Source organism: Neolamprologus multifasciatus, chromosome 6 (assembly GCF_963576455.1).
Source record: "Neolamprologus multifasciatus chromosome 6, fNeoMul1.2, whole genome shotgun sequence".
Classification (NCBI taxonomy): domain Eukaryota; kingdom Metazoa; phylum Chordata; class Actinopteri; order Cichliformes; family Cichlidae; genus Neolamprologus; species Neolamprologus multifasciatus.
In genome coordinates, this window is record NC_140444.1 from 28,013,147 (window position 1) to 28,033,947 (window position 20,801).

The 20,801-nt window shown below is 40.1% G+C and overlaps 1 protein-coding gene across 3 annotated transcripts in view; it reads left to right on the plus strand.

Moving 5' to 3' along the window:
• Positions 1–20,801, plus strand: part of fhdc1 (FH2 domain containing 1) — a 30,153-nt gene that overhangs the window by 3,364 nt on the left and 5,988 nt on the right. The window contains exons 2-9 of one of the 3 annotated variants that reach the window (XM_085162596.1): positions 11,578–11,654; positions 12,358–13,102; positions 13,536–13,597; positions 16,589–16,691; positions 16,841–16,926; positions 17,738–17,838; positions 19,701–19,771; positions 20,185–20,292. In XM_085162596.1, coding sequence (XP_085018722.1) covers positions 12,611–13,102; positions 13,536–13,597; positions 16,589–16,691; positions 16,841–16,926; positions 17,738–17,838; positions 19,701–19,771; positions 20,185–20,292 — 1,023 coding nt within the window. In that variant the 5' untranslated portion in view covers positions 11,578–11,654; positions 12,358–12,610. The other 2 variants (XM_085162595.1, XM_085162597.1) reach the window with 2 other exon arrangements.

The window sequence follows — 20,801 nt, forward strand, 5'->3', positions numbered from 1 at the left end:
TACAAATAGCACAAATACTTAATCCGAAATATCAACAGTGCTGCAAATTAATCACTGAGTCCATTATTAATTTCAGAAGTAGTAGAAATGGTGTTAAGTTTGAGTCTGATGTGTCGAACGCTCTGGTACACATACTAAATGAGGTGTTGGTCCAAACATGTTCTGCTTGGCTGGTTATTAAGAGGATTGGCACAGATTTTTTTTTTGTTTGTTTGAGATTTAGCACTGGTATTACTGCTGGTTATATGATTAAATGAATTCCCTCCGGAGTTGCAGGTTAGCTGACAGGTGTGGTACCACCAGTTCCACAGCCAGGATACTCATTCATATTGGTCTTAACTGAAGCCTGCTTAAACAGTAATTGACAGAGGCACCTCGCATGCTCTGCAACTGGCAGCTTTAATCTTTAAAATCTGAAAACCTCGTTTCAGTGGCAGGCTGCTATTAGCAGATTTGTGCTAAGCTAGGGGGATATGTTGTGTTTTGGGCTGCTGTAGGTGTTTGTGGTACACAGTAAGGCACAGTGAAGGGAAGACAGTTACAAGGTTAATTTGAGGTTTGGCATCCAAAGTTAAGATATATTTATACTAGGCTGTTGTCTTCAGCCACGAAGTGATTTGGAGTTGATGTAAGCTGTAATATAATTCGTGAGGCTGTTGGCAATCCTTGTGTTTCACCCATTTACAGCTTTAGAGTGCAAAATCATTTCTCCTAGCTGTCACCAGGCTAGCGCTGTTTCTCAGTGCAGCAGAGACAATGAAAACAAAGGCTTTAAACATGCAGGGAGGCTTTTCTATTGTTGTCCATGACTGATCTGTTTGAGATAGATTTGTCAATAATTACAAAGAAGATTATTTTGGCTGCTGGCAAAGGAAATGAAGCCGGATCGAAAAACACATTCACTGACTAAGTAGTTTTTAGAAGACAAAAATAAAACAGAGTCCCTCTTACAAATCAAACATTTCATTCATGATTCCTAAAAAACAAATGGTCAGTACACTTCTTTTCCTCAGTGCCAGGCTTAAAAACGATTTCACCAGCATGATTCAATAATGTGTCTTAACTTTATTATTACATTTGCCTGACTTTTGGTCAACTCACTGTTACTGTTATTTGATATAATAAAGCAGCTGCCTGTCTAATCTAAGTCAGATAGCCAGTGTCGAAGTACAGAAGTCTTGAAGACCCGTGTTTCTTTCTGTTTTGCTTTCAAGGAGTCAGACTTCATTTTAATGTTTTTTATAGAAAGGTCTTTAGCAACAGCTCTCCACGCTTTGTGAAGTTTTCCTTTGGACATTGACAGCTTCTTCACCAATTTTCTGTCCAGTCCTTAAATGTGACATTTTCATAGGAATGTTTTTTGTGGCTATTAAGCCACTTAACACTGACCTATGAATCATTCAAGCATGAAAAAGGCTCCAAACCGAAGGGATTGACCAGTGTTGTGTTTACACGTAGTAGACAAAGAATAGTTTAGGCACTTTGTTACTAGCAGCCTTTCACAAAAACACAAAAATGTATCATCAGATTTTGATCCACCATGTAATACTGTGTGAGAAGCATCAACTTTTTCAGCTTTCAGCGTGACAATGGTAAATGGACTGATTATTTAGCAGAGCACTCAAAGCGCTCTATACAACACATTCACCCATTCACACAAGCACTTTCTTCTAAGCTTTTAATGCTTCCTAGCTAACATCCATACACAGTCATACTCCGATGGATGTATCGGAGAGCAATTTGGGGTTAGTATCTTGCCCAAGGAAACTTGACATGCAGACTGGAAGAGCCAGGAATTGAACCACTAACCTTCCGATAAGTAGATGACCTGCTCCACCTCCTGAGCTACAGCTCATCCCAAATACACGGCCACAGTAAACACATACCTGGATAGAAAAACACACAGTGGAACGCCATCAGTCATGGGTTGGTTTCCTCACCATTACTGAAGCAGTGAACATATTGACAGAGAACAGAACAAAAGGCAGCCAACATCCAAAGACTGTGCTTAATATATAAAGTCTTACACTCCCTTGCTCCACCACCACTAAAGGAGTTCATTAGGCGTAAAGAAAACTTAGACAGGACCACTCAAGCCACAACCCGCAGAGACTTTTTTTTATACCCCACAGACGGACAGTATTTGGGCAGAACGTCCACTCTGTCCAGGGTGGCCATTGGTGGAACAGTCTTCCTCAATCTATTAGAGAATGCTCTACATTCAACTTGTTTAAGACACAGGTTAAAAATTGGTTATGGACAAATCAAGTGTGTGATCATGTATAAGTTGTATACTTTTAATGTTTTATTTGGGAATAGAATGGTTTGTATGTGTGAGTTTGGTGATTGAGTTCTTATGTATGAATTATGAACTTTTTTATGAATTATTATGTCCATTTTTAATGTCTTTTGTTGACAACAGATGGAAATTAGACTTTGGCTATAATCTGGTATCTTTACATTCATGTAATTTCTTTTTTTACATGTATGTTCATTTACATGCACTGTCCCAAATAAAATTTATTTAATAAATTTATTAAATAAGAGCTTCAGCAGTCCTTCAAGAAGCCTGGAGAACTTTTCCTGAAGACTACTTAAAGAAATCTTTTGTTTATTTTCCAGATGTAGCATTTGTGTAAAAGTCTGTGTTGCTTTTCAAACCAGTTGTTTGTTGTGATCACCATTTGCTGTTCACTTTTGTTCCTGGGAGAAGAGAGGCATTGAGGCCAAGGTGCTTGAGAGTGAGCAAAAGCTTCACATTCTTATTATTATGATTCATTTTATTTATAACAGAAGAGCATCCAACATCCTTGATACTGAAGTCGATCCATAAGCTGTTAGAAGTAACCTAGATAGCTGAGGAAGGTTTGTTTGTTTTAAGGTTTGGTTCTGACATTTGTCATAAAAACATGTACAACATGAAAAAAGTTGTGGGGAGTGAGTTTGGTATTTCAGTTGTCACCATGTCACAGGTAGTATTTGGACCACAGACCTTATAAAAGATGGACAAAGCTACTGAGATGTCACCTATTGGTTTCTGAAATCCTGTTTTGAGCGTTTTCACCATCACTGCCTTGGTTTCAGAAGAACAGATGTGATGAGGAGGGGTGTGTCTGAGTGTCTGACTGCGTAACTGCATGCTCATTGATACCTTGAATAGTCTGTTTTTTGGAAACCTAGTATGACAGAGATTTGTAAAATAATTCTTAACATTTTATTCATTATTGCCCACATTAAGTGTGTGAGCCCATAAGCTCACACACTTGGCCAAGAAAGAACACCACTTTTGTCATAATTTCTTTTTTTAGTTATATGAAATTTAACCTAAATGTTTAAAACTAATAAATTCTTAAATCTTCAAGTTTAGTGCCTATTTTATGATAATGGTAAATGGTCTGTATTTGTATAGCGGTTTACTTGGTCCTAAGGACCCCAAAGCGCTTTACACTATACACAATCATCCACCCATTCACACACTGGTGATGGCAAGCTACATTGTAGCCACAGCCACCCTGGGGCGCACTGACAGAGGCGAGGCTGCCGGATACTGGCGCCACCGGGCCCTCTGACCACCAGTAGGCAATGGGTGAAGTGTCTTGCCCAAGGACACAACGACCGAGACTGTCCAAGCCGGGGCTCAAACCGGCAACCTTCCGATTACAAGACGAACGCACAACTCTTGAGCCACGATCGCCCCAATTTTATCTTTAACTCTTATGATTAAAACAAAAATATGAATTGATAATTTAACGTCTTCAAGAAACAACTTCTTTGCATTGCTGCTGTTGTAGGATAGTGGGTGTAGTGCTAAGGAATTGCAACTTATTGGCACATTGTCTTAGTTTTTTTTAAAGCTAGAAGTAGCTTTTGTGTGTTAGGCCTCTGCAGTGTGCTTATGTGAAAAAATTTCACTATATTTAGTATCAATTTTTCATTTGACACAGATTGTCAGCAAAGGTTCTATGTTTAAAAAAACACTGGTAAAAAATCTGCTTTCAAGTGCATTTCCCCCATCTTTAACATACAGCGTATTAGTGAAAAGCTCTGTGAAATTACAAGAGCCATTTTTCCTATAAAAAGGAGCTCATTCATTGATGTGAGCTTACAGCTTCTTTATATGACTCATTAAACTTAACTGTGTAGCAGCAAAGCACAATGTCATAACTCTTGAAGTGATCATTAATCAGAACTTTATGTGCTACAAATAGCTCACTAAGTGTTTTGTGCTTTCCTGACTGTATTTAATAACCCAGAAACCCACAAAGCTGTGGTTTCAGGTTCATTCACACTGATAGCACTTGCTAACTACAGCCAATTCATTGTCCCTGTAGGTGTGCCCTTTGTAAGAATGAGCTGTTGCTGGTTTTGGTACAGTTACAGAAAGACACGAGATGAACATTACAATGACCTGTAACCAACAGCTTTTTCTTGGTGCTCAAATGTGAGTAGAGACAGGATGGAAAAAAAGATGTTTACTAGTGGCGATATTGCATCAATACAATGACTTTAAATATGAATATTTTATAAAATGAAATGTATATTTATCTGAGAATACTATGAATAAGAGGGCTCACCTCAGCTAATAGCAGGCAATCTTTCTGCAAATAGCTGTCTTGCTGTATTATCAGAAACAGATTCAATGTAATTGCCAACTTGACTCCATTCAATTGCAAGCTCTGTCTTACTGCAACATTTATGGCAGGTTTTAGTGAAATCGTTCATTTTGTAGCAAAAAATATCTGACTGAGATAATTTTATGTTATTAGATAAAATACATATTGAAATTTTTAACTTTAAGGTGAAAAATTGTCGTTTGTATTCCTGCAATACACAGCATATTGCAGAATGTTAAAAATTGCAGTGATATTACACCATGAGTCAACTGTATGCCAGCTTTGTGTCACGTTTATGGGAGTATCCAGGACGTTTCCTTTAAGGATTAAACCAACACTGAGGATTGAGCAGGTGTTTTACATCGGTTTAGAAGACTGAGGTTCACTGTAGGCTTAAGAAACATTCTCCCCATTCCCTGCTTCTTCACGTCTGTAAAGTTGCATATCTAGAGATGGGATGGAGTAGATAAAATGGCATCATTAGCTTACTGGTGAGCAGCAGTAGGTTAATATTCTGACCTGAAGCAGATTCACTTGCACTGGTGCGATCCAAGTTCAGCAGTGTTGTGGGTTTAGCCTCACATGGCATGAGGTGCCACGTGGTACCTTGGTCTAACTACTCTCTAGACAAATTGAACTGTGAAATAATCTTCTCCAAACCGCTTGTTTCAGATTTGAGAGGAAAATGCTGCCTTCTGTTTGAGCTATGTTAATCCACTGTGCAGACTCTGTAATACGTTGTTGTTTGTTTCAGGCACCCATACATCACCCAACTTATTCACATCAGTTTTGGGGTGATTATTTCTTTTAACTCATTTAATAATGGTTGATTAATAAGACTAAATGCTTGTAAATGAATTAAATAGCATTTCAGTTCTGTACATGTTGCTTCTTTTGTTATTAATATGTCACTAAACCATTAGTTTACCCAGGTGAGCTGATTCTGGGTCAGCATCTTTGAGATGCTCAGGACAGCAGCAGCTAGACTGGAAGAGAACTTACTTTATTCACGGTGGTATAAATAATTCACTCAGTCAGATTCTGAGGCTTACTTAGAAAATGTAGACATTGAGGTACAAGCAGGCAATCTGTGAAAATATTCGATAAATCCAGGATTTCCTGAATAATAGGTTCCTTGTTCAGTGTATGCCAGTTAGTTTATTCTGGTGATATGGAAGGTGGTTCATTTGTGTGTTATGCAACCAGGCACGAGGTCACAAAGGTCTGGCTATTCATCCGATATTTCATATTTTATCTTTACAACAAACTTCAAGAAGAGCAATTAATATAAAGACGAGACACACTGCACAGTTTATTTGATATGCCGCCCTTTTGTTTGAGGATGAGACCGGTGGCTTCGTGTGATTTATGAGACGGAGCAGTTTTGTTTTTGTTTTTTTTTATTGCTTGACTACATCACTGATGCTGCTGCAGTCAGTCACCTTCAAAATCCAGAGCTGCGGTCGCTTGGCTGTTTCTGTTCTAAACGGTGTCTTTTCATATTGTCTGTGTGTGAAACGAGAAGTTTTGACAGCTCTTTTGTGCTTGGTATCCGAGCAATAGTTGCCTCGTCACTGTGTGTTTGTGCAAGCTATGTTCCTGTGTGCTGTTGCTACAGCATGCTTAACTCCCACTCTGGTCTGTGTCCTCCTTATTGCAAGCGGCGCATGGAAATCAGAGCGATAAGCCAGCATTGTGAGTTTCAAAATAAACACGATGTCCTTTTCAGCTACAAGATAAACAGATGCTTGCTATAGAAGCACGCAGAACAAGCAGTAAATTCAATGTGTGTATATTTGTTTATATTAATTGCTGTTTTGCTATTGAAAATTAATTAATAAATTACCTCCAGGGACCAAAAAGAGGCTGAGACGTTGTAGAGCAAAGAAGTGTGGCAGAGACAACTACAAAGCTTCAAGCTAGCATTATCATAGCTTTGCCCAGTTTGATGGCAAGAGAAGGGTCATGTTTGGGGGTTTTTTATGCAATTTGTTTCTAACCAGAGGAAAGTAAGGATTACTTTTTACATGAGACTGGAGTTAACATGCAGTGCAGTTTCCTGTGCCTGAAAAAAGGCCAGACTGCTCACGGAGGTAGAAAGCACTCAGAGAGATCAGTAAACATTAAGATAAAGTAAAGCTGCTATTTTTGTTTGATCTTGTTTTGATCTTGGCCTGTTGATTAAAGTAAGCACATTCCGTACCTTTTATTTTGTCATTTTATAGACTGGACAGAATAATGATAGTAATTGCTACTGAAATCCCATCACTGGCAGCCCATCACCACTGCTGTTTGGTGAAGTTATTATCCAGATAGTTGGAAACAAACAGGTCCGACAGCATCACCCTACTGCGCTCTGCATAAGCCAGCTTCTGCTAACGAGCGTTCCCATGGAAATGATGACGAAGCAGAATTGGCCAAATCCCATGTGAATGCGCCTCTGTGCCCCTACGGTGTGAGTAAAAGACTTGCGCTCTGCAGGGCCGCGCTCACCCTCAGGAAATTGAACTTGAAGCTAGCAACAGGGGATCATTATAGCATGCGGTGGCTCCTTGACCTTCACTGTCACTCATTTGAGAGTTTGAGTGGATTGTGTTTGTTTTGTACTTGGTTGGCACCCTGGAAACTTGGTGACAGTTACCTCCAATTAGAATCCTTACAGGATAGAAGGGAGAAAAAATGCTTTGCATTGAGTTATGTAAGGCTGAAACACACAAATGGCAAATGCACAACAGACAAAAGAGCCCATTACTGCATAAATTCATGCAGTAATGGGCTTTCAGCTGAAACAGCTTATAGAAGCTGCACGGCATGGTGTAGCTAATTATCATTAGATGTAATTCATTCTTCAGCACATGTCAAAGATTGGAGGCGCCTCAAATTTAAATTAATTTCTGTCAGTTTTTTTGGTTTGGGTAAAGAGGTTGCCTGTCCTGTGCACGCATCCTTAAGTCTCCATTAGCTGCCAAGCCTAGAGACCAGTTAATGACAACTTGTTGCCGAGCTGTAGTGAAACTGAAGAGTTTGACATGAACTGGAAACAAAGAATATTTGCCTTCAAAGTAAAAGTTTTGCCTTTTTAAAATCTGTTGATTGCAGTAGTATGACCTGACTTTTATTTTGGAGGATGATGTACCATCCTCAAAAGCATCCATTCGCCAACCCCTGAGTGGTTGGTGAATGGATGTTGGCTGTCACAAAGGGACAGCCAGCATCCATTCACCAACCAGTCAGGGAATACACATTTTCCCCTAATGACCAGAGGTTGCCAGGGAGATCACCAACTCGTCTCTATACCTGTGTGACTGAAGGCTTACTGGTCTACTCCACACTTTGTTGTTGGAGGAACAGAGGGAGTGAGGAGTAGCTTTTAAAGATGATATATAATATATAAATGCATTTCTCACTTGACTTATGCGTCACTCTTTTGGTAAACTTTAGGGAGAGAACTGTATAACTTCATGATATCATCTGGTGTTTTGTTGTTTGTGAGCTCAGTCTTTGGGTCAAGCCTAGTTAAGTTTCTCTGTTTCTTTATTCCCTGATTTTTGCTTTCACCTCTCACTGATTGTCCCCAAAGGCATAAAAGACACAACAATTGTGTTTCTGTTCAACTCTCTTCTCGGTGTAAAGGTTTAGTAAGTCTAGAGGGGATTTTTTTCTCCTGAGTTCTCTTATCTCACGTTAAAGTTTGTTTTTGTTTTTTTTGTGTCTTCAGTTCATAAACTTGTTATCTGTTATTCGCCTCATAGAAGAAAACACAAGAAAATTCCAATTTGGAGAGATTTTTGCTCAAAAGATATGCAGACTAGTCAGGTTCGGACAACAGAGTTGGTACAGATGCTTTGGTGGTTCTCATTGGATAGTGATATATTTTGGATCAGTAGCAGTGATATATTTTGGGAGGCGAAGGATCTACAGCCTTCTGCTGTAGATAACAGGCGAAATGCTCATAACAACGTGACTGTTGTCAGCTTGGTTTGTGTTAGAGGTAGATGGTCAGTTAATCATAGAGGGTGTGGTGTTTGCTGTCACCAATGAAGAGTGATTGGAGCGAGATTGCCCCCGGGTCAACAGCAGGTGGATGTTTCAGATGAAGCTCGTGGCAGCAGGTGGATGTGTTGAACCTGGCAACCGCCCGTCTGATTTCATTCCCTCAGGCCTTCCCAGTGTCGTGTTACTGACTGTTGTTTTTCCTCCTCTGTGAATCACGTTAGACAGATGACATTGGTTACTGCCCTATTGTTGGTGGTTTTTCCTCATGCAGTGTGAAATTTAATTAAATGAATGTGAAATGCCACAAACCAGTCACTGACACTGGGTCATTCGCTTTAGAGACACAGAACTAATGTACATTAAACCTGAAACAAAGCTGACAGGAACGTTTGGACTCAGTTTTAGAGGAATGGTTTGGTGCATGGAGTTATCACACACATGACTGGAACCAATGAAAAACTGCTAGTTTGGCTTTTAGGTGAAAAAAGTCCACCTTTATTAAAACTTTTTAAACTTTAATTCATTTAAATAATTGAGCACAAAAAGCCCGTCCATATAGAAGGCTCATCATCTCTTGGCTTTATATATTATATATTTAGAATCTATTAGACACACGGTTAGTGCCAGCAGAAGATTCATCTTTTTTAATAACTTTTTTATGTGAAAAGCACCTCCCGAGCTTCCTTGTCAACATCACTTTATGTCTCGTTTGTCTAGTCCATAAAGACACCATAATGTGATACAGTGGCGTTGCAGGGATTAAGTAAACAAGCTGTAAAGTGTCAGTTGTGAAATAACAGATGTTTGTTGTCTTTATGGTTTTTCCAAGTTTTTATAGCTTACAGTTTATAGCTTGAGTAAACTGTTTCCTAGCTACACTGCTGCCAGGTGTACAGTAATACTCATAAATGTCTTATATCTTTAGTCAGAGCTCACTGTTAACCTGTGAACCTGAGCTCTGATCTTTAAATTTGTTGTGACTGACCTACACTCACAAATCACTTTGCTACGTACACCTAGCAAGTATCAGGTTGGATCCCCTTATGCTTTTAGAAGTTGAATCATTTAACAAGTTGCTGCAAACGCTCCACAGAGATTTTGGTCCATATGGACATGATAGCATCACGCAGTTGTTGCAGATTTCCAGATTTCCACCACATCCCTAAGGTGCTCTGATCAAGATGTGATGATTATAGAGGCCGTTTGAGTACAGTGAACTCGTTTTCCTGTTCAAGAATGAGTTTGAGTTAAACTGAGCTTTGTGATATAGTTTATTATTCAGCTGGAAGCAGCCGTCAGAAGAAGGGTACGCTGTGGTCATAAAGAGATGAACATGATGAGCAACAAGACTCAGGTAGGCTGTGGAGTTTTAAATGATGACCGGTTGGTATTTATGAGCCCAAGGTGGGCCAAAAAATATCCCCCATCACCTTCAGCCTGAACTGTTCATACAGTGTAGGTTGGATCCATGTTTTCATGTGTTTATGACCTTGGCATGAATGTTGGAGCAGAAATAAAGACTCTTCAAACCAGACCATTACGTGTAAATCCATGGTTTAAACTCCAGCAGGTTGTCTTGACACTGGCTGAGTGATGAGCGTGTATTAAAGAAGGTTTTGGTGTTCCACGGTCTGGATTTTGAACACATGATGGTTTACAATGAATCTTGATCATTCTGCAGTCCCGTTTCTAGCATCAAGCTAATGATGCCTAGCTGGAGCCCTGTTATTAACAGACATGCAAGCTATTGATCTTCTCATCTAATGTTTCACAAGAAAGAAAACAAGTGCTTCTTTAAAGCTGATATGACAGCAAATACTGTAAACAGATCCTAAAGCAGCACGTGTTAGCAGTAGCCATTTCTCCTCACCGCAGACTGTGGGGAGTTGGTGTGAGGTCAGATGTTCTCACCATCTGATGAATTAAAGATGACTGATGGTGTGGTCCAGTTCTGAGGACAGGGCACCTGAACGTGCAAGCCAATGTTGGCAACATGAAGCTATTAGTGACGCAGGCTTTATTAATTAGTTATAACCTCATCAGTATCATGTTGAGAAGGCTGCGAACCAATGGCAGACTACCATTTAAGATGTTCCAATTGTGTAAGAGGCAACGCGTTAGTTCTAGAAACCAGCAGAAGGAGACCATATGGACCGTTATCGTTACCAGAAATTTGTTATCACAGCAGTTCATTTTCTCTGAAACCACATTATTTTCTTCAAAGTGCTGGAAACAATGTACCCTTCCTCCTCATGGCCACCATACATCTTGTTCATCTGCTGTTTTCTGTCAGATCCTCTGTTCAGTTACCCTTTTATAAAGAGGAGTATCAGATCACTGTAGCCAAGTCAGCTCCAGCACTGAGTGATGTGTTCTCCTGAAACTTAACACAGTTTCCCTCCAACTGAGAGCTGCAGTGAGTGTAGCCATTCAGGAAACTCAAGCACTTCCCTTCCTTCTGGCCTAAGTAGTGGTTCTTAGTGTCCACAAATTATCATTTGATCACTCGTTTCAGAGAGTGTTCAATGAGGATGATTTTCTAAAGTGTTCATGAGCGAGACGTATAAAGAATTTAATGTTTCACAAATATCTGTGCTATATTTAAATGTACAGCTTGTGTGTGTGTGTGTGTGTGTGTGTGTGTGTGTAAGCAGTTGTGTTTTTAATAATTCATTTATTAATAAATAAATGTATAATGTATAACCGTTACAGCTCGCAAGGCTGCAAGGCAAGGAGGAACACAACACCAGTTTACTTTTAAATGAACATCATTTATTAACAAAATGGTGCAACCAGTAAGAAGTCCAGTGTGAAGGGTAGATAGTGAGGGAGCTGAGTCGGGGCCCATACCTCACAGGAGTCTCTCACAGACATTGGCTGTGATGGTGACATGTAACTCTGTAAAACACTGTAAATTCTAAAACTTCATAGGAGATGACTAATACTCTACTTTTATAACAACTTCCAGAGATGCAGCATCAACAAACTTAAAATGTCCTTACTGCTGTGCACCAGCCAGTGCAGAATGTCCTACAGAAATTTAAGGTGAGATAAAGAAATATTGCATCCTCTCATTTAACATTATCACTCCACTGTCGCCATGCAGCGAGGCTTTTATTAAACACAGGCTCTCCTGCAAATGTGACAGATTCTAATTTGTCTTTAAGACAAAGAAAGTGGCAGAAAATGTAGGACTGATAGAAGGTTTACAAGCCAAGGTTTTTTTCTAAAAATAAATACTTAATGTGAAAACTGTTTTCCGAGATTAGCTTGCAGAGTTGTCTGACAAAATCCAGTTCTAACCATTTGTTTCTCAGACTTAGACGAACTCTTACTGGATTTTTAAAATGAACTGTATTTTCATGTTGAATAAAATCTATTTAAATAGTTATTTGTGTCTCATGTTCAGGTGTGACTTCAACGGTCACTTTTGGGATACAGTGCATATCGGTATTGTCTTGGTGGCTGCATAGATGAGGGCTGTTTTTAAAAAAACAAAAAGAAGTTGTGTAACAGAACCTAAGGGGTGTGTGTCATGTCTGTAATCATTATACACCCCACAGCTTGACTTCAAAGCCCTTCAAAAATGGAAAAGAACAGGATTTTCAGTTTCCTTCACTGGGCCCCCCTCGTCTTTGTTCTGTCGTGTCCTTGTTTAATTTCCTCAAATTCCAGATAGTCAATGACGATGGTGTGCATGGGTACCTCTGTATAATCCTGTCCTGTGTCATTTGTGTTGCTCTTGTAGCTCCATGGCCATCATTCCCCCCTGCCCACTACCTCTGGGAGGTGTCTTTCAAAGGCCCCACTTAGGGCGATGGATGACCAGCTGAGTGACGGAGATGAATCAAAGGATGCAGCCTGTTCATAGTGACTAGATTAGGAGACACCAACCAGCGCTGCAGCGAGCTGATGTTCTCTGGAAATTCAGGAGATACAGATCACATATTTGTTTAGTTTGTGTCAGCACAGAGACTGTATGCTGACTGCTCAACCTTGCGATGCTTGTTATGAGTTGTACATCCACAACAAATGAGCCAGAGAGCTGTAGCAGCGAGGGGAGCAGCTGCACCACTTCCTCCATCACTACCTCAGACCCTTCTTCTATGTCTGGGCACGTTCAACCCACCTTGCTTTCTGACACCACCCAGAATGAAGTGCCGCCCCCTCCTCCCCTCCCGCCCCCACCTCCTGGGGCACCGCCGCCCCCTCCACCCCTGGCAAACACATCCACCAACCACAATGGGAGGAAAAAGCGCCGGGTCCGCAGCTTCTACTGGAAGCCTATCCCAGAGGAGAAGGTGCGCGGGAAGCCGAACATCTGGACGCTGGCGGTGCGGCAGCAGCAGTACCAGATCGATGTTCGCTCTGTGGAGGAGCTGTTTGGGCAGCAGGAGGATGCGGGGACGGGCCTCCGTGGGTCAGCAGCATCAACTGCAACATCAACTCACGTATCCCGATCACGCTCCTTTAAGGAGACCAAGAAAGACGAGGTGAGTGACTGTCATGAAGGTTTGAGACGGGCGCTTAAAATACTGAACTTCTGACAATTAATGGTGAGTTTAGACTGCAGACATTAAGGTGGTGATTAAGGTTCAGGCGTGAATTAACTAGATTTGATTTTTCTATTGAATGAGTTGTTAAATTATTGCAAATATGAACTCCATCCACTCCCAGTGTGTCTCCAAGTGCCCAGTTGCTACTTAAAAGTAGTAATTGGGCCATTTTTTAAAAATGTATGTGCTGCACAGTCACCTGTTTTCTGTGTGAGTCGTACAAGCTTCTTAATGAAGGAGGTTTGAACCTCACATAGAGACAACCAACAACACCCAGGAGTGGGTGTGTTTGTTTGGCTGTATTTTAACTAGAGCTTCAACAGAGTTTTATCGTAGTGTCTTGTGTTTTTTTTTTTTTTTCTTTCCTCAGGTCAACATCCTTGACTCAAAGAGGGGGATGAACGTGGGCATTTTCCTCAAGCAGTTTAAGAAGTAAGTTTCCCCACTGTTACCAGAGTGAAAAGCAATGCACAAAAATCCCACAGGAGCACAAACGTGATCAGTTTGAGCCCTTTTCTTGGTGGAATTTGGTTTCCAGGTTCTCCTACTTCCTCCCACAGTTCATTTATTGTTCTAAACTAGTGCTGTCAGCTTTAACCTCATTAAAATGGCGTTAATGCCATAACCGCATTAACCTGGAAAATCTCCATTCGTGCAGATTGCCCTGTGCGTGGGGTTGCACGGCGCTGACGCATTGACGCTGTACAGACCCACGCAGTTGTGGTCTGTGGGGCTGCGGTTATGGCGTTAAAGTCATTTTAACGAGATTAACGCTGACAGCACTATTCTAAACTGATTCAAACTCCCACACGGGGAGCCACTTCCACCCACACCATCTATATTGATTATATTGACGTATATTGATTTGAAATCTGTGTTTTTGTAAGTTCACCAAAAGGCTTCAGTTAAGAATGAGGGAAAAAAGATTTGTCCTCACTTTTTCAGTTTTGTCTTATTTTACAATATTGTATTATTCAGTAAAAAAAAGCAAACGCCAGATTTTCAGAAATATTTATGGGTGTTTTCTTGTTTGTTTGAGACCCTCCAATGACATGACAGTGCCAGCAGTGGCCCCCAGATCATTTAAGCTTGAGACCCCTGAGCCATAGAATAAACCAGTGTATGAATGCAAAGTTAAAATCTGACTTTTAGTCTGAAGTGCTTTGAATGGTCAGTAAGACATGAAAAGTACAAACCCATTTCTGAAATTTGTTGGGAAGCTGTGTAAAGAAGTGTAAAAACAAAACAAACAATTGTAATGACTTTTACGCTCAGAACATGCATCATTTTAAGACATATCGTGCTTCCATTTGTTCACACACACACACTGAAACTTTGAGCATCACTTTAGTGGCAGTGGTGACGTAGTTTTAGTAAAACCTTTCTTGCTCTGTGTTACAGGCAGTGTTTACTTTTGTTAAGTACAGAGCTACTTAAGGTAGAGGATTAAATGACCATTATTAGAAGAGCAGTGAGGTTTACCATAACCAAAGAGTTTACTGTGACCAACCAACAAAAAATCCCACGAACGGTTGTTTGACTTTAACTAAATTAGAGATTGTTTTTTATTTTCCCTCGTGGCTTTTCCAAGCACGCCTCTCATCAGCTCTGCATGCTGTTGCTAAGGACAGTTCAGATCAGATGCTATCATTATCATGGACACATTCTCATTTTCAATCAATCAGTTTAACTTTCATAACTAAGGAAAGGTCCAAATCTGTGCCAGGTAGTCTAATAAGCCTTCTTAGGCATCCATTGTTCTAAATTATTTTGTTCGGGAAGTTTCAAAGTGAGTTTGACCAGACTCGGGATTGAGTTGCATAACTTGTCTAGAATAGAGAGCAAAAAGTGTGTTAGGTATCTGTTTGCCTGAAGGTCTATTTGCATGGCTCTCCACAGGATTTTAATGACATTTGACTGCGAGCCATTGCACTGAGTCAAGACAGAGTAGGAGCAGTGACCTCATTACAGTCAGCGTTTACTTTTGTTTTTGCTGCTTTTTATTTTAAGGAGTATGCATTAATCTTCTGCTGCACTGCATTTGAGCCAAATATGTCATAAGCTGCACTTTACGCAGCACTTTACTATAAAACAGCTGAAAACTCGAAACCTCAAACATAAAGGGAATTACTTTTACAGCTTGTTGTAGCATTTAATGATTTCCACCCCAGTCAGCTAAGAGCTTTTTTCTTCTTCTTTCTTTTTTTTAATACACCTGTTACATTAGAAATATTTGGATCCTGTCACTGATATCAGTAGACGGTAGCCTGAGGCATAAACAAGAGTATAAGCAAATGTGATTTCTTGCTGTGCTGGAGAATGTGACAGCCCCAAAACATAGATGTATATTAGTATATTGCATATATTAGAGTGATTTCTTCTGTTTGTAATATGTTGTAATATTTAAAATAGTTCAGTCTTTTACTGTCCTTGTTATTATGGAGCAACTGTAACCACATAATTTCCTTAGGGATTAATAAAGTATTGTGATTGATTAGAAATTGTCTTTAGTGGTTCCCCCCTTGTTTAAAAAAAGGGGGGGATGGTCATCAGCCTACCTGCACAGGTCTACACCACAGAACTGGAAATGAAATTCCCATCGTTGATCGGGAGGGGAAATGTGTACCCTTCCTGGTGTTGGAACAATGAACCAGCTGTTTATCCTCTCATGGCTATTAAAGGGTTTGTGGGAATTTCCACAAACAGTCTAATGTTATCTTTGTGAAAAACAAATAGATAAATAAATGTCTCGTTTTTTTTATTGCACTGAAAAGTTCTTTTATAGGCTTCAACGAGGCTTTGAACCTTTGCTGGGTTTGTTACTTTAAAAAAAAAAATCCTTTCTTTGTCTCCCCGCCTGATTCAGGGTCTCCACAGCATCTCACCCCATCCCTAACATTCTCCCCTATCACACCAGCATCCATCAGTCTCCTCTGTGTTCTTCATCTGTTCCTCCTATCTGGCAGCTCCATCTTCAACACCCTTTGTCCAGTATATCCCCTAATAATTCCCTTTTCCACGTTCTTATCCTAACATTGCAAGAAATTCAGAAAATAAAACCTGGTAATTTAACCTAATAAAATAAATTACCATATCACGAGTTAAATAAACATGTATTGGATACCTCTTGAAGGCGGGCGTTTGTTAAAGTGCTTGAATCACATCTAAGTGTCAGCTTACTTAATATTGTCTTTTCAGTCATTTTAAAGCCTCAAACATGAAAGTAGACCAGTTGTGCCCTAAAGGGTTTGTGAAAACAGATTTCTCTTTTATTTATATTGCTAATAAGAAAGCCAGGCAGAGACGCCTAATGTTCTCTGCAAAAGCTGTGTTTTGTGCCTTTGTAAACAGAGGAGGGCAGGCATTAAAGGAAGCACCTGTGCAATTTATCTCTGAACTTTACAGAAACAAACTGTCTTTCAGGTCCAACCGCTCCATTGTCGAAGACATACGAAAAGGAGAAGGAAAGATTTATGGAGCGGAGCTGCTCAAAGACCTGCTGAAGCTCCTGCCCGACGCAGAGGAGGTCCGTGTTTGTGTACTTGTTGTGATTTTTAGCCAAGTATGAATAGCATTAAGATTTTGAATCACAGAGCACAGCTAATGATAAAAGGCAGTTTACGTGGATTGAAAGCGCCCTGCTGAGCTTCCTGTTCCTCTTTATTTTCTCTGCAGATTAAGAAGCTGCAGGCATTCAAAGGAGATCCAGACAAGCTGACACTGGTCGATTCCTTTATGTACCTCTTGATCCAGGTGCCATGGTGAGTTGGTTTCAGTGGGCATGTATATAATCCAGTTTCCATTAAAAAGGAATGTCAAGTCAGCAGTTTGACAGTCAGTGGAAGATAAAGACTCAAAACTGAGTGCAGAGTTTCATGACTTTGTGCCGACTCTCCAAAGACTTTACGGCTGCTCTCTGACTTGTATTTAATCTATCAAGTGTTCATATTCAATAATATTAATACGACTGGGAATGTGCACATTTGTCAGCTTTATAAAAAAGGATATAATGCTTGATCTTGATTTCATTTTATCTCCTTCCTTTGGATGATAAAATGGCCCATCCACACGTATAAAGGGTCTTATTACATAATATTTTCAGTTCATTCAACTGAAAGCCTGTTTCCATTTTTTCTGAACGGGGACTAAGTAACTTCCTGTGAATTTCCTTTTTGTCCAGCAGCACTGTGTGATAGCGCATTAAAATGGTATTAGTGTCATTCAGAGGATGCAGTCCCTGCAGGGATTATTATGGAGAACTAATGCAGACTGATTGGGCTGAAATGGAGCATTTGTCCAGTGAAATTAGTCAGAAGTTGTTTTTGGTTCGTGCTATAATTGAAATGATGATGTGAAAATATTATGAGGATGTTAAGGTGCTAAAAGTCATCAAGTTTTACTGCCACTCAGCAGCAAGATGGAGTGTTAAGGTACTCTCCAGGTGGAAGCAGGAGGCATTTCTCTCAGCCTGCTGCATTATAATAACAATTTGTCTTTTCTTAAGGATCTCAGTGTTGAGCAAGAGAGTCGAATCTTTTCTCAGATTTAAACTCTGAACTCCGTCTCTGACAGGTTCGAGGTTCGGATTGAGGCCATGGTCCTCCAGGAAGAGTTCCTCCCTTGCTGTGCTGCGATGGGCCATGAGATTGATGTCGTCCGTGTTGCGACTAAACGTAATAATAACACACTGGCTCTGACACATTTGCACACACACAGAAAGCAGGACGATCTCATCTTGACGTGAGGACACTCATGACCAAAAAAAAGCAGTTTCATTGAAATGTAACTTAAAAGAGTCGAGCAGCTCTATAAATATTAGTTACTTACAGTGTTGATTTATTAAAAAATGAATAATAAAAAAATAACTTTATATAGTTACCACAGTGGGACCTGTTATGCCATGGACTACCATTTGAAAGACCTGAGGTTAGCTAGTTTGGTCATTTCGCTTGTTTTTATTTATTTTTTTAAGCCAGCTGTACTCTGTTAAATGTATTGCTAGCTTGGGTAGCATTGTGCTATAATCTATCATTTACTGTAATGTTAAATGGCATGCTAACCTTCACTAGCAACATCCTTCCATACAGTCAGAGAGTTACAACCTCACATGTGAACACGATGAAGAGAGGCCGCTGTGCTTTCTCAGACCTTTCAGTCAAAGTTAAACAAGCTGTGGCTGCGTTTATACACGCGATGTTTTCTGTGTTCTATTGTGAATAACATATGAGGTTTTTGTAATTTGCAATTCATCAGTGTCCCAACTTTTCTGGAGGAATTTTGTTCATGTTTAAAAATAAATAAATAAACACCCTCTTTACAGTTGTCATAAAGAGGGAGAAGTTCTTGTACCATGAACATGTTTATTTCAGCTTTGAACGTGGATATTTTAACATACTGTAGGACTCTTTGGGGATGTTTCCAGCCTCAAGTGGCCACTTGAGGAACTGCAGTTTTGACACTTACAATTTCAGTGGTGGAGGTTGTTGCAAGTCTCGCACTGACCACATTATGTAGTATTTATCATGTTTGTTTGTTTTTTACTTATTAGCTCTGAGACAAAGCACAGCTGATGGAAACAGTATTTGTTTTGTATGGGTTATATAACAACGTGCTGGATCTTGTGACCTGATGGTAGCACTTAATAAGACAGCGGTCCCCAACCTTTTTTGTGCCACAGACCGGTTTATGCCCGACAATATTTTCATGGACCGGCCTTTAAGGTGTCGCGGATAAATACAACAAAATAAAACTAGTACCGGTACCGAAAAAAAGAAAATTTATTCATAACACACGTGAAAAGACCAAGGAAAACCGAGTAAACGATAAAAACGATAACAAAATAACGCTGAAAACCGATAAAAACCCTGAAAACCATACATTTCACACCTGAGCCTCAACTCTCGCGGCCCTGTACCAAATGACTCACGGACCAGTCCCGGTCCGAGGCCCGGGGGTTGGGGACCGCTGTAATAAGAGATCACTGTGATCCAAAAGGTTATTACAGTTTATCTCATGAATGTGCACACTAATATTATATCTTTTCTTTTTTTTCCCTCTGGAGCTAAAGCTGACATGTACTGTTGAATTTATGATTTACAGTAAAATCACCATATTGATAAACTGATCTGGAAACCTTTTTAATTATTCTATTTTCAGCCATTGGTTGAACCAGGTTGCCATTTTAGCTGAGTCATACTGTCTTGCGTCTTTGTGCTGTATTGGATTTTTCTTAAGACCCTCCTCTACAGTACTGTGACCTTTTCACTGCACTGCAGGGCAATCACTTAAACACTGTGTGGAATAATTACCTGGAACTTTTATGACAAAATTTAATTAAAACTTTTCAATGTGCTAACATTTACCCTTTTACTTTAAAGTGGTAATTGTAAGTAATTTTAGGTTTATGACTGAATCACATAAGGACACATTACTGCTGATAGATTTCCTGTATTGTAGTGATAAATGAAATCGAGATGGTTTGTCATGCATCTTCTCTGGAGTCTCTAATTGAATTTATATTGATATTTCCTTAAAGAGCTGATGAGCTGTGAAGAGCTTCACGCCATCCTGCATCTGGTGCTGCAGGCAGGAAACATCATGAACGCGGTAAGAGCTTCTCAGGTTACGTTTGTATACGCGAGCGAGTGCTGTACTGTACCTTTGTAAGTTTTCTCCCAACAAACAATTCATTCTATAATACTGGACTTATTTTTCTACGAAGGTTTGAACTTGTTTAAACAAGAGAGAAAAGTGTTAAAATGTTCATGCCTGTCTGAGAAAAGTGTCTAAAGTGTGTAGTGAGGGGTTTTACAGCCTTAAAATATCTATAATAATTTTAAAAAATAAAGTTGGCTATTTCGCAGATTTCACCTATCGCGGGTTATTTTTGGAACGTAACACCTGCATTAAACAAGGGACCACTGTATCACTCGGGCAGAGTCTTATTGTTTCACATTATTTCCAGCTGTGATTCTATGATATTGTTCATTTCTCTGTGTAAAATATCCTTCTGTTCTCAGGGTGGCTATGCAGGGAATGCTGTGGGATTCAAGCTGTCATCCCTCCTTTCACTGGCTGACACCAAAGCCAACAAGCCGGGGATGAACCTGCTGCATTTTGTGGCCATGGTCAGTGACGCTGTAGTAGAGTACACACAAAACACCTGTAGACACTGCAGATGTTTGTAATGTGGATTCAGTCCTGGTTTCAGAACCACTTGAGCATAGAATTACATTACCGCTTACACTCACTGGCCACTTTGGTAGGCACAGCTGTTCGACCGTTCGCACAGGTCAGCAAATGACGTGGCAGCAATTCATTGCATTTTGGCATGTAGACACGGTCACGTGTAGATTGCAGGTTCACAGAGAAGGGTGTGCAAAAAGAGGAGATGACCAGCAGCAGGGTGAAAATGCCTTGTGGATGCTAGAGGTCAGAGAAGAACGGCCAGACTGCTTTAAGATGATAGAAAGGCAGATAACCAAGATGTGCAGAAGAGCATCTCTGAACACACAGCACATTGAACTTTGGAGCTGATGGGCTACACCAGCAGAAGAGCATCACTGGGCACCACTCCTGTCAGCTAAAACGACATGAAGGCATGTATGTGTCCTGTGCTTCTGGCTGTTGGTGTAAT